General features: G+C 40.1%; 1 protein-coding gene across 1 annotated transcript in view; it reads right to left on the bottom strand.

The window, feature by feature from the left end:
• The window catches only part of LOC143026525 (uncharacterized), a 48,321-nt gene extending 44,515 nt beyond the window's left edge, over positions 1-3,806 (bottom strand). Inside the window, exon 1 of the mRNA XM_076187071.1 lies at positions 3,668-3,806. Within this exon, the coding sequence (XP_076043186.1) occupies positions 3,668-3,686 (19 nt within the window). The 5' untranslated portion in view covers positions 3,687-3,806. The remainder of the gene's footprint in view (positions 1-3,667) is intronic.
• Positions 3,807-15,228: the final 11,422 nt, after the last annotated feature.

The following is a 15,228-nucleotide window of genomic DNA, read 5'->3' as shown; positions in this document are numbered from 1 at the left end:
ACATAGAAACTGTCCCATGCACTTGCGACAGATATGAAGTACACCATCGCTCATATCACAACATTTAGCACTAGGAACACATGAGCCACATATCAAGTTGTACAGTTGTGTGCATCCATAAATCGTCCAAAAGATTCTTGGGAAATCTAAGGCAGGGCCAGAGGTTGTATCGGGCCTTAGATGCATGACAAATGTCGAAAAATAAGAGAAGAGTGTAAGAAGGCAGGAGTGAATGGAGGACCATTGTGAATGGTTAAAAGGCAGACAAGGTACAATTGTATGTTCTCTGTCTTCTCCATTAATCATTACGAGTAGATAAGGTGGAGATCACCATGAAATGAAATGGTGGAAGTAAAACAGCTCTAGCTTTTAGGCCCCACTGTGGAAATGCTGTGCCCCATTACAAATGTGATGATGTGATATGTTGTAGCATCATACAATTATGTTGTACAGTATATTATACTTATGTATTGCTCAATTAGGAGTTGTATATTTTCCCAAATGTATTATTAACTGTCATAGGTTTTGTTGGACATTAATTTCATTATTGATTGTATTATCTATTCATTGTAAAGAGTGTAACTTTGTATACAAGCCTTTAGGGAAAACCAAGTGTTGGCCCACACGCTTGAACATGATTTGGCACCAAAACAAAGTGTGGCATCAGTTGTGACTCAGCCTCCGAAGTGTATGCATGCATTTGTCTATTGTAGTGCTTTATTGAATTGTGACTTAATACACTATTTCAGCAGTGTTAAGATAATTTTATTTGCTACCCTACTACATGTGGTGGCAGCGGTAAATTTAAAGTTCTTAACTTTTCACTTGTTGGGTACAGGGATGACAATTCATCCACAGTGCTGAGATAGGAGTATAAACTGGATTTTACTGTGTATAAAGTGTGTGTTTTGACTTGGCCACTCCCCCTATGAGGGGTAAAGGGCCTTTCATATGTACATATGTATATCTCCAGGAATTTTCATTACCCCTTGCTTGCCACTCCTAATTTATAACCGTGTAATGAAAGGACACTTGATCCTAAAGATCACAGTGACTACAAGAAGACTTAAATTCAAGGCCCTTGAAATGGAGATCATCTTGGCATAATCTGGAACTGGACTAAATTTTTAGACACACGTTCCTGGGATGGATATCTACCATTATTACTTGTTAGGGTGCAGTGAATAGAGGCAGTAGAGGAGATAGAAAGATGACACGTAGATGACAATAATGATTCCTGATCCTGTGGATAAGGGACATGGGTAAGTTCAACCCCATCTGCCCTTCCTCAGACCTAACCCAACCTAACAGCTGCTAACCAGAGTAACTTGCATTTCATTAAGAGTGATAAGTGTAATTTGATACATATAAGGTGAAGCTCATACTTTTGTCTTGGTACATACATACATATACCAAAGGCTTTTTCCCCCTACACAGGGTGTAGCCAAAAAGAAAAAGGCATAGAAACCACTCCCACCCATTCCCTTTCCTATATATTCCACTCCCCTTCACCCTCCTCCCTCCCTCTTATCTTGGCACCTCCTGGATGACAGGTCATCCCTGCATCCTGTCCACTGCCCTGGGTCAGAAGCAGTGTCACAAGACACAGCACAACCACAGCAAGGCCACTTCTTGGTAGTAATGATATTAAATTGTACAATCTTAGATTTAAGAAGGAAATAGCCATGAACTGGTTTACCAATGATGGTTAATGAATGGAATACACTTAGTAACCATGTAGTGAGTGCTGAAACTATCAGTTGTCTTAAAAGAAGGTTAAATAACCTTATGAATGTGGATGATATGTGGTCATCGACATGGAACTGCCTAGTGTAGACCTTATGGTCTCTTTCAGTCTCATTCTTTCTTAAGTTCTTATTACCAAAATGCATGGCATTTTCTTTTGCCTTCTTTCACTCTATTCCAATTATCAGGTGGGAAACAATTCTTCTAATGTTCTGGTAAGTGTGACCTTACCCTCCATTCCTGCCTCCATTCAGCCCTTTATATCGAATGTTTTATATCTAACTATGAATATCAAGGTTATTACTATTTGTTTACAGCCGTTTTCTATCAAAAGTAGTTTCATTACAATAAATCAATCAACTGAGAGCATATGCCAGGGAGCACGTTGCCCACACACTTGTATATGAGTTTGGCACCAAAACAAAGCATGGTGTCAGTTGTGACTCAGCCTCCGAAGTGTATGCATGCATTTGTCTATTGTAGCTCACTCCCAGTGGTCAATCCTGGTAAAACATGCATTGGCTTGGTAGCAGAAGGTCTAAGGTATCATGTCCAAGGTGAAGTGACTTAAAAGCATCTATAATTGGAAGCATATGGGGAGGATGCAGAAGGTTTTGGGTGTGCAACATCTAAGGTATAGACAGGCCAGGGTACAATCTTTTGAATGTTGGGTTACTTGAAAGTGATACCAATTTAAATCCCAATTTTCAAATCTCAAACCCTGCCAAATAGTCCCCCATGAACAGTATTAAAAAAGTTTTATTCCACTATCATGAAAGCATATTCTTTCCTTCTTTCTCTTCTGCATATGAAAGATCTATTGGTATTATTATCAAGGAAGTGCACACCTATGCGCTATATCAGTACAAAATTATATATTAATTTGGTAAATGAAAATACATCAACATAATGTTTTTCTTGGTGGAAATCAGTTTAAAAAAAAATTGCTAAAAGCAAATACACTACTGAATAGAGCTGCAGCTATAGGTTCGAGACACCATGTTTGTGTTATCTGTCCCATCCTATTAATGTCAGTTTGACAATGGCAATAATTACCTTGTGCACACCTAAGTGATATATCAATACAATATATTAAATATTAATCTTGTCAATCAAAATGCATCAATTCACGCTTTTCTTGAAGCAATGAAATGCCTCTAGACTCCTAGTCCAATCAGATGCTAAAACTTCGATGACCTTTAGCATTACAGGTGCTGCATTTCTGAATGCAGGTTGGGATAGGTTTGAACTGAACAATTTATCATACTTTAATTTCTTTGACTTTTGATTCTATCAAAACAAACATGGCATCTGGAACCAGTCATTGTGATTGTGGCTTTGTTTGGTAGTCACAGTGACAGTGTATTGCTTTTAACCATTTTTTTGTTACTGCTTTCTGGCTCTGCCCCCAAAAAATAAGTATATTACATTGGTGCATTATAATTTACAAAATACTTCATTTTCTATTGCTATATGATCATTTAGGTGTACATTTTTATATTTTTTACTTTTTTCTGAATGGTCATGACTGTTAGATTAGATTATATTATAATATTATATTGCAAGCTACTGGACAACTTAAATTTCATGTACCTTGAAAAGATGAATTGAATACCATTCCTTCTTATAATCAAATTTCTTGGCTCTATATAATATATTTTTACTGTTTCTCCAAGTTTCTGATGCACAGAATTAACAAGTTCTTAAAAGGTACATTAACCATGTAAAGACACAATCTATATGAGAGTGCGTCGTTTTTATATCACATGATTTTGAGATATGAAGTGAAAATGTTTGGAATTCATCACTACTGTCAGGAAATGGTAAACAAGAAATTAGTAACCATTTTTCCTTCAAGTTCATGGGGCTAATAATTACAAATATGTTCACAACAACAACCCAGAAGTCTATAGACACTTACTTATTCGTGTGTTATCCATCTCTGAGAATTATCTTTTTCTTAAAGTAAGAAATCAATTGTGGTTGTTCATAAGTATGTTTCATACACGGACGACATACACGTGTTTACATTCAAATCAACAGCTGATCAGAAGAAGTATATACACTTTAACTAACTGTCGTACAATATGAATAAAACTTTTCATTTTGGTGTTCATTTTCACCATCCCACAAATACCGCTCTCCGGGGGATACTGCGGTCTGATTTTTTTTTTTTTATCAATCTTTAAAGTGCCATGTTCCTGATTTCTATTTGAAATATGGAAGGACAAACGGCCATAGTGGTCTGAAAGTGTTTTCTCAACCGTAGATTTTTTTGTGAATTCTCGCTTATCCATTGCACTTTCGTCCATGAAATTAAGCTTGTCTAAAAAAAAAATCAACAGTTCATTATTCGTAACTGATATAAAATCAGAAATTAAGATTATTAGGTCATTTACTTGTGAGAAAATACTATGTTAAAATATCAAGGATCATACGAAGACATGCAGATGCATAATTTCATCGGTGGCAAATAGATACAGAAACCGAGCATGCGCTAACAAATAAAGTCGAGCTGAGAACGAGATAGTGTAGTTCTTCAACATACTTGTCAAGTCTTAGTTTTTTGCCTAAGTCTCACGTAATTTCTATGATTAGTCTTACGGTGTAAATTGAAAAGATTGCGCTTTTCCTCCACATGCGACGTGTTTTTAATGTGTTTGTTTTCAACAATGTGAAGTAATTTCCACTCTTCAAGTGTTTTTCATTATCATTTATGTGGTGTTCATACTGTGACATATGTTTTCAATGTGTTTTCATTCTGCATTTGTTTTGAAACACATAAATATTGAATGACAAAAATATGTTTTTCTTATGGTTTAATTACCGTTTTATACACAAACTTATCTCTAAAGCAAAATCCGGGCAAGACACCACAGTAGCTTGACAGGTATGCTTCAAGTCTAAGAAATTTCAGTGGTTTGTCATCAAAGAAGGTAGCCTACCTAAGACAATCCACACATGTAGAGGTAGAAATATGCGAAAAGAGGGATATTCGTAGTCCTTATGTATTCACCTTTTACGAAACATAGTGCTACAGTGGCGATATTCTTGTCCCTCATCACAGAATGCTAAAGAATAATTATGAGGTGAAGTCATGGGGATTTTAAGGTAGAATTTTAATGACGATTACAGAAAAGAGGGCAGCAGAAGTTACTGGTGCAGCATTTTAAACACGCAAAATATTGTATGACTGGTCTGTATAGGTTTTACTAAAGTACTCTCCATCTCCATTAAGGAACCATAAAGAGTTTCTCTTGGGCAGCATTATATGCCTGGGTTGAGAAATGGAGAGTTGGGGTGAGGATAGGACAGGAATCAAGGATTAGAGTCTGAAACATGGTAAGAACCTATAGGAATACAATAATGAGTGATCCTAGTTGTAAAAGTGGCAAGAATGGGATTGTTGACTGTATGAGATAGGAAATTATTCCACCCTTGGATGCTGCAGGTGGGAGGAGGTATTTAAACGTGCTGCTCTTTGTCTGATATGTGTGGCATTTTAGGTTGTAACTGCCTCTAATTGACTGTAATTCTTAGGTGCAAATATGTTTCTCTGTTTATGTCCACTAAGTTTGTGATTTTGTACATCTTTTGTCTATGTGTTTGTCTTCTTGTTTCTAATGGTTTGAGTTTCATGTCTTGTTTGAGACTAGTGATGCAGTGTGTCTGTAATCACATCTGATCCATCTCATAGCTCCTTTTTTATATCTTCTAATTTATCTATGCCACTGTTGGTGTGTGGTGTGGATCCTAGACGGTGTCGCAATATTCTAAGTGTAGCCGAGCGAATGTCTTGAATATTAGAATTTTAATGAGCGTTACACCCCAGGAGGTTCCTGCATTGAAATCCTAGTGTTCTGTTGGCTGTAGCTCTGATACTGCTCATATGTATGGCCCACATCACGCGAAGATGTGGACCCCTGTGGTTAAGTGCAATCACACTGTATTTCTGTTGGGAGTTTATTGCGTAGGTCTACACACAAGTATGTCAGGAAGTGATCTCTCATGCGGATGCTAGGGAGGCCTAGCGTTGGGTATGAGCACGCTCTCCCGATCCCTTTTCTGATACTTTGTTGCCAGGCGGAGAAAAGATTAGGCAAAACAATACAGACAAACATATCTAGGTATATACATAATACTATACAGAAACAAGAGAACAATTATATATAATGAGGAATATGCATGCAAAATGGTTAAGGGTAACATTATACTAAATACCTTAATGCTACGGCACGTAAAATTGGCATAGACGCATACACCTGTAGCGTACGCCTAATGACGTATATATAATCGGTTATATAATTGTGTATAGGGCACTTATATAATGTAATGACTACATAGGCTTACTTATACAAAACATTTACAATAAATATATGTTGATATAAAGTACTCATGTATAACAAAGAAGTATTACATATACAATAAATATATACAATAATTAAGTAAATAAAGGAATCACTACACTCCCACCAAATATTTATGGAGGGGGATGATGTTTAGGTTGGTGTTAAGGAGTGTGTAGCTGCAGTGAATGTGTTTGCTAGTACGAGTGAATTTGAAGTGGTGCGATTTGTTGAACCCAAAAGCCATCTGCCACTTTGCTTCCGAGTTTTCAAGGTCATGTAAGTCATCGTATAATCGAAGACAATCTTCCCCATTTACTATATGCCTATATACTAAATTCTTATACACAAAAAGTCTAGTAGTAGGGATAACTGATAGTTGGATGTCATTAATATAAGGATATAGAAGAAGAGGTCCCAAGAGAGTACCCTGAGGAACTCCAAGAGGATACAGAACTTATGAAGATTGTCTAGTCTACCATTAAGAATAACCAGTTATTTCCTAGTAGTCAAGAAAATATTAACCAAGTGAAGAAATGATCCTCGAATACCATAATACTCTGATTTTGGTGTGGAATTTTACTAAAGGCTTTGGCAAAGTTTAAGATTATGGTGTCCGTTTGTTTTCTGGGATTGTTTAGTGATTGGAATATGTAATGTGTTGTTTCAAGTAGCTGAGTTTCGCACGAGCGTTTTGGCTGAAAACCATGCATATAGAAACGGTGCATTATGTGTCGATGAATTATGTTTTCTAAGATTTTGCAAGATACTGAAGTAATTGAAACAGGTCTATAATTTACAGGGGGATTCTGTCACTAGGTTTAGATATTGTAGTCACATTTGCCATATGTAGTCATAGGGAATTTGTCCGCCAGTTCACACAACTTTTAGCAACGCACCAATGCGTTCTTACGCTATCCGAAGAAGTTGTGCTTCTCGGATCTTGCCATTGAAGTCGGATTGGGTTTCTCTGAGATGCTGGACGACCTACATCAAGCTGTTGGTAGCAGGGCATTAAAGTAGTTAGTGGGCGAACGGGTTGATCATAGTGGCCACACTCTTTGATAGCTAAATTCTCTTGCAAAAGTTTCTTAATGTAGTAACCCAGCCGGAGTTGGCGTAGCGCGACTTCCTCCACTCACATTAGTGGCTAAGGATTTGGTCGTCCATGGACCTGCCTTGTTCCAGGCGCAACAGGCAACCAGGTAGTTGATGGCCTCAAACCTCATGTGGTGCAAATATGCGTGCCTGGCGGCGGAAAGGCTAATGCCCTAAGGTCATTGAATCCTCATGGTTGACAGCTGGAAAGGCCGAGTCAGCATGTGGCGCTGCATCTGTGCCCTCGTTCCCCGGTATTCCAACGTAGCTGGGAATACAGTTGAGTTTCATTCACTTTCCGGTGGCTGACAGGCTCTGGAAAGGGACTCAGCGTGGTCATGATGAGGACAGCGTCATGGTAGGGCCGCGCATGTTAAAGTACCTCCAAGGAAACCCTGTAATAGGTATGGGGGATCACACTTTCCTGGTGGTGGTTGATGGTGTGGCGGAAGGCATGCCGTATAGCAACGACTTCAGCTTGGAATGGGGAGTAGTGATCCGATAGCCTCTGAGAAAGAACTTCCCCCCTGGTAACTATTGCTGCTCCAGCTGTGCCTCTGCCGCGACCAGTGAAACCATCTGTGTATTAAACTTGGTTGCCAAGGTCCCAAGCCTGTCCCATGGTCACTATAGCGAGCTGGCGTAGTTCTTCCGTGGAGCCCATATCCTTCACTGTAGGGAGAGGCACGAAAATGACGTCCACAGGAGGTTGCTTTCATGGTGGTAGACGCCGGTGTGCCATCGAAAAAGTGGTTGGGCGTTTGCAAAAGCTGGAGGTTGCTGGCTGCGTCGGCAACTCTGTAGATCCAGGCGTTGGTAGTGTAGAGGTTCCTATCGTTGGGTAGGACTTCTAAGATTAGTGTGTGCTGTCATCTTACTGCACTGTAATAGGATCTTGGCCATCATGCAGGCCACGATATGTTGGGTTTTGATGGCGGCTGGTACCAAACAGGACTCGCCCTAAAATACACAGTCACTGATCTATCTGGCGTCCCCAACATGGTTCTCGTGGTCTGGTTCTAAATTACCTTAACCCTCTACCGTCGTCAGTCGGTGAAAGCGACTAGAACATGTGCGCAGTAGTCGACTAGGGAAAAGGTAGCCTGCATGTGGTAAAGTCGCAGGACGGCGTAGGGTGTCCCATCTCCTGACGAGCAAAGTTAAGTCTATGGTTCAGTCATACTCCAAGGCATCGGTTAGCCTGTGCCCAGTTCATCCTCATGCCCTGCACGTACAAGTGTTGGTTGGATATGGGCACCCTGAACATCATGGTTTGGGACTTTTTAGCTCAAGCTTTTAGTCCCAACTCCTTGCACCTCTCACTCAGGAGGTTAATGGCCTCTTGAGTTTGGTGATTAAGTTGTCTGTGTCCAGTAACGATGAGGATGAAAATATCGGTGTAGGAGCACCATGCCATCCGTGAATGGTGAGTTGATCAGCTGCTCCCGTGAGAAAATTGAAAAGAATAGGACTGAGGATACTTCTTTTGGGGTGTTGTTTTCGAAGGTCCCGTAGGACGTGTGACCTTAAAACCTAACCTTGGCGCGCCATCCATGTGAATGATGATGATGATGATAACGTTTTTTATTTGGGGTGCTATCTATGGTGGAGCTCGACGCTGTCCAAAGGAGTTGTCTCACTCATTGTGTTGCGTTGTCTATTGTGTTTTTTTAGCAGCTCGTACTGCTATGTTCTTTCGGTGTCCGAAGTAGTTGTGTTGCTCTGGTCTGGTCACTGAAGTCGAATTGGGTTTCTCCGATCTGCAGGATGGCCTGCTTCAGTAGCAGGTAGTGGGCGAGAGGGTGGTGAGCAGGGTGGTCAATGTGGTTGCACTTCTTGGTGGCGAAATCCTCATCCAACATCTTCCTTGTACAGTACCTAGCTAAAGTCGGTGTCGCGCAACTTACCCCGCTCTCGCGAGGTCCCTCAGTTGGTCGAGGATTTGGTAGATCGTGGACCGGACATGCTAGGCAGCCTGGTAGCTGATGAGCGGCGCGTGATGAGCGGTGGCGCCTTGCCGGTGTCTTAACTTGTCCTAAGGCTATTAGAACCTAATGCTTGACAACTGGAAGGGCTGAAACTGCTCGTGTTACAGCATCTATGTATCAATTTCCCTGCATTCCCACATGTCTTATAATCCAGTTGCGTCTCATCCACCGATGTAAGGTCCCTTTTATGCTACTCCGCGTCATCCGGAGCAGTATAACCCCCCCCCCCCCCTGCTTCCAGCGAGGAATGGATGATCCCTCTAAATCCGCTCGCTTGATTTCCCAACGCGTAGTGGGTAGTGGGATTACCACCTGCAGACTCTGCGCTGTAGTGAGGACACCGTAGTAGTCACTAGCGAGGGTGAGGTGAATGCTTCAGAAGACCCCTATGGCCAGGATTGTCCTCCGAGATGGTGGTCAGGTGGCGTCCTGCAGAGTTGTATGGAGACATAGAATGCAATGATGGGTGGTGGGCGTTGAAATCACGAGCCAACAAAACGTTTTCGACTTTAGCTAGTGTGAGTAGTTCTCCTGCACCCAGCCAATTCCTGTAGAAATTGTAAATGATGTGGGGGCTGTTGGGGAGGTCGAACCGGACATTTATCCTCTCCACACCTTTGGCGCAAGGCATTGGACAACCAATCTGATGCTGTGGGGTATCATTTCTGACAAACGTCATACAGCTCCGCTCGCTACCTGCGACGCACAGCAGCGTGTGCGTGTGAAATCCTGCCACTTTCATCTACCTGGGCGAGAGAAGGATCTCTTGAAGTAGTGCGATGTCTGCCTTATCTTGCGTTATGGCCTACTAGACATTGTACCGTTTGTTTCTGTGGTTCTCCTGGTCCCCGATGTGGTGTAGGCGGGGTACTCACTTGAACGGGTGTGATGAGGTGGAAGGTGATGTTCGGTTGTTCCCAGGTAAATGGAGTGGAACGTAGCAATGGCCGTTCGATGGGTGATCCTCCTGCGTATGCGCCTTTCTCCTGGGGTGGGGAACGCGTGATGTGTTCCTGTGCTGCCCAGAGTAATGCTGCTCTGATCTTATAGCTGAGATCGGACTAGATTTCTCCGATTTGCGGGACGGCCTGCGTCAGGTTCTTGGCATTAGAACATAGGAGCAGGTAGTGGGCGAGTGGGTTGCATGGGGTGGTCACAATGGCAGTACTTTTTGGTAGAAAAACCCTTCTGCAACTCATTCCAAGTGCAGTAGCCTAGACGGAGTCGGCGTAGCACGACATCCTTCGCTCTCGTGAGGTCCCTGGGGCTGGTCGAGGATTTGGTACCCTTTGGACCGGAAAATACCTGGCAGTCTGGTACTTGGTGGCCTCGAGCTTTCGGTAGTGTAGTTGCACGTGTCGGATGGCGGCGCGGCCTGCCAGTGTCTTGGTATGTTCCAAGGTCAATGAACTTAGATGATTGACTGCTGGAAGGGTTGAGGTGGGTCGCGCTACTTCATTTGTGTCCTTGTTCCACAACGGCTGCTAGGCTCTGAATGAGACTCAGGTCATCAATGAGACTCAGAACTTGCGAACAAATCAGACCGAGAACTTATATACTTCATTTGTAGGGGTGGGATGACTTTAGAGCTTTCTAATTGGTTGGCAGTTTCTTTGACTATGTTGCTCTCTCATTTACAGGTTGTCCCTCTAACACTAAGGAGAGCTTTTAAATAATTTGTTTGGGTATTTATTTGTGTACCTGTTCCTTTAAAAGACAACTTGTAGAATAGACACAGTGTTTTGGTACTATTTTTTTTAATATTAATGTACACTGTATTTTCAACTAAATTTCCTCTCATTAGAGTGCCTTTTGGGCTGTTCTACAGTGGTTTAAAGGCTTCTGTAGATAGATGGTAGGACAACTGACGTGACAGTTCTATGGTAGTCATGCCAATATAGGCTGATGGGTGCGTTGCAGTCCCCAAATTTACAAGTATGCCTATATATAACGCGAATCTTATTGTTTTTTCAAGGTCACTGTCGGTTTCCTGAATATTGTCTTTAAGTAGGAAATGAGACGTCTTCTTATTCTAGTTGTAAATAGCTAGTTTATTTCCGCGTTTCTATTGTCGAGTTTGACGTTTTTTTTCTATATCAACATTTCGTTCCTTTGTGATTTAACAGTGGGTGGGAACATGAACTTCTCGCCCCAGAGGTGCGGCGATTCCACGTGATCTCAGATTGGGGATGAATATCTTATCTGTCAAAAGCGACAAGACTGGCGGCCTTTATCTGTCTAGTGAGTCAAGCGATCATAAAACTAACAGCAAAGCGTCGTGCCCCTTCAACACAGTCAGACTTGTGCATCTAAATAATAAATATCAGGATTTATATCCATAAAGAATTTTAACGATTAGAGTAGGTTTTAGGTTACAATACTACTTCTAAGTACTTAAAGTATTTTCAACTTATCCATAAATTCAAACTTATAACCCACTTTCAGAGAAAAATTAAACTCAGAAGTGAAGTAATCCTTACATTTCAAACACTAACTGTGGTCCTCTTCAGAGGATAAGTACAGAGGATGGTTAGGGCGCAAAGAATAAATACAGACATGAGACAATACAGAAAAGACCGTTATACTACCTAAAATCAAACCAGCTGGTATGTTTTGGTATAGGTACGTAGACGATATTTTTACTATCTGGGATGAAAAATGGGCTCCTTTGATGAGTTTGATAATAAACTAAACACATTAACAAGTGAAATAGATTTCAAAGTCGAATAGGAAGAAGTACAGTTACCTTTCCTGGATATTTTGATCACTAAGGTCCACACCAAACGTCCTTCTCGGTGCACAGTAAACCCACACACACTGGCATTTGTTTATATTTTCAGCCATCATCCGGACAACATGAAATCCAGTGTCGCATCGGGTTTGTATTTAAGATCCCTTAGTATCTGCAGTCCTCAACAATTAGACCCAGAAATCAAATTAATAAACAAACAATAATCAAAAATAGGATATCCAGAATGGTTTTTGTCAAAAGCTTTAAGGAAAGCCAAAAGTAGTTATCATAATACTTCCAAACCAGATTCCCACTTCAGTTGAAATAACAGAAATATCAAATTACCTTACATTTTTTCTGTTCATTCTGCTGTTAAACTACTTCCCAAAGATCAAATCAGTGTTACTTTCAGTTATCCCAATAATCTTTTCAAACAGGTAGTAAATGTCCTCCACAGAACAAAAGCGGACAATAGCCCCGGCGTGTACAAAGTACCGTGCAATGATTGGGACGGTGTCTATTGGGGACAGGCAGATAGAGATCTTTCTCCTAGAATGAAAGAACATAGAAACTCTATCAGATACGGCTAAGAAAAATCTTCAGTTTTCCTTCACACCAGCACGAAGGACCATTGCTTGAAATGGGACAATGCAACCATTATTTACAAATCGCACTACAATTTCAGAAGAAAAATAATAGAATCATCCTCAATGAAATATAGTACCCAAACTTCAACATCCCAAAAGAATAATGGCCTCCAGATTGTATAACCACATTTGCAGTAAACAAATTACTTCCCACGGCAGCAGGACTTGACCTTACTAGCTGCCAGTCAAGCTCCCCACCCCACCAGGGGCATGTCACTTTAGTCCCCCCCGTCTCTTTTTTGTATCATCTCATGTCTGTATATATTCTTTGTGCTCTAACCTTACTCTGTACTTATCATATGAAGAGGACCACAGTTAATGGTCGAAATATACGGATTACTTCACCTCTGAATTTAATTTTTCTCTGAAAGTGGGTTATAAGTTTGGATTATACTACATCACGTTACTCTTATCCATAAATGTTTTGTGTCTTGAAAGTTCTTTTAAAGTTATAAGTCCAGAACAAATGCTTCAAAGAAAGCTTAAGGTATTTTAGCGTGCAAAATTAAGTAAAATTTTTCGTTAGGGTATTCCCCATTCGAGAAATTACTCTTTCAACAGACGTGGACCAAGGATTAGTGTTATATTTGACTGATTTGGTAAGGTGTGGCCTTTCAGTGCCAAAAAGGAAGACACAAATCCCAAAACAGTAAAAGAAAATAACTGCAACAGAAGTGTCGACTTTAGAATGTCACAGTCCAGTGTTAACCGTCTTATTTTGCAGCCTATGGATATCTGTTCAGTGATGAACCATTGCAGGAAATGTGGAGGCCAATAACAAGAGACAGAGAAAAAAGAAAGAAACGTAGATCTAGCCTCATGAATTGATACAAGAGTGTGAACATCACCTAAATTTTGTGACGTAAATGATTAATTACAAAGGAAAAGCATGCAGACAGGAGACCTTTTGGTCCATAACTAGGTAGATAAAGGAAATAAACTCTTCTGTTGGGATTCGAACCCCCGTCAGAGCGGCTTGCTTCTTACAAAGCGAGGACCGTAGTCATCACTCTACCGCGGTCCTCGCTTTGAAAGAAGCAAGCCGCTCTTGCGGGGGTTCGAATCCCAGCAGAAGAGTTTATTTCCAAATGTCTAATTTGACACAAACAATAGGTAGATAAAGGAATAAAGTAGATAAATAGGTAATGAAAAATAATAAACAAAGGGAAAAATAACAATAATCTAAAATGAATAATTGAATAAATAATAAAAACATCAATAATGATAGTAAATAAATGAATGAAATAAAATAAGATAAATGGCAGGTATTACAGGTGGTTATCTAAATGAATATTAAAACTTCGAACTCTACTACATTGCACTGCCTCTGCAGGAAATTCATTTGATTAATTTACTACACGGTTGGCGAAGTTGTTTCTACCCACTTGCAACTTATACTTCCTCACAATTTGAGATCACTATTTCTTGATTCGCATTCAGTGTGAACATTTTGTCACTTTTGATGTTATAAATTCCCTTTAGAATCTTAAAGACTTGTATCAAATCACCTCTAAGTCTACGTTATTTATTGAAAATAGATTCATATGTTTTAGTCGATCTTTGTATGATTTATTTCTGATATTTGGAATCAGTTTTGTGGCATGCAGTTGTACTTTTTCTAATCTGTCAATGTTTAATGAGATTCGGTGACCATACGGAAACAGCAGATTCCAAATGTGGACGAACTAACGATTTATATAACTTATTAATGACAGATGGCCTTTTAAAATCAAAAGGCCGTGCAATCAGCCCTAGAATTTTATTTGCCTTCTCTGAGAAGGAAATACACTGCTTAGATGATTTAAGATCACTGATAATTACGCCGAAATCCTTTTCACTATCCACTTTTGCTTTTCTACCTATGTGCATAACCTTACATTTACTTGTGTTAAATTTCATCATTGTAGTTCATCTAAATCTTCTTGAATATCTAATTGGTTTAAGTGATCATTTGCTATTCCGCACAGTTTTGTATCATCAGCAAATTTGGAGACAATAGATTTTAGTCCGTGGTCTATATAATTTATATATACTATGAATAGAAGTGGCCCAAGAACGGAAACCTGAGGAACTCCACTCGTAACATGTTTCCACCTAGAAGTTTTGTCATTTAAAGCAACTCTCTATTTACGATCGTTTAACCAATTACTAGTCCAGCTTAATAGGCTACCGTTAATTTCGTGTGCAGCTAATTTAGCAAGTAGTTTTTCGTACAGGACGGTATAAAAAAACCTTCGCAAAGTCCAGATATATTAAATCAATATTGTTTCTTTTGTCATAATTTTAGATGACTGTAGACCCAGTCGATATTATTACCTGGTTCAGTACTAGAATGTCCGTATGTTTTTTTATGTGTTATTCTTTTCTAGAAGAAATCCCCGAGTGTTTGAGTGGATAATGGTTGGAAAAGGGTTATTGTGATACACTAGATTATAGACAGGTGTCCCTGGCATGCACGATAGTGAAAGAGTATAGGTTAAATGCCTGTAAAAGGTGAAAGTTTTGGAAGGCAGCTTACTCTACTTAAGATCTGGAAGGTTATGTATGAAGGGTTTACTCAAGAGGGATTGATGCGTTGCAGAAAAAGGATGCGTGGATTTTGTGTACCTACATCTACAGGAGGCCTCCAGCAATGTGCATTACGATTGACCACTAAGGGAATTAGTGCATAT

This window comes from Oratosquilla oratoria, chromosome 6 (assembly GCF_046742065.1).
Source record: "Oratosquilla oratoria isolate Oo_2021 chromosome 6, ASM4674206v1, whole genome shotgun sequence".
In the NCBI taxonomy this organism is placed as follows: Eukaryota; Metazoa; Arthropoda; class Malacostraca; order Stomatopoda; family Squillidae; genus Oratosquilla; species Oratosquilla oratoria.
This window is presented reverse-complemented; position numbering and strand designations above follow the sequence as displayed.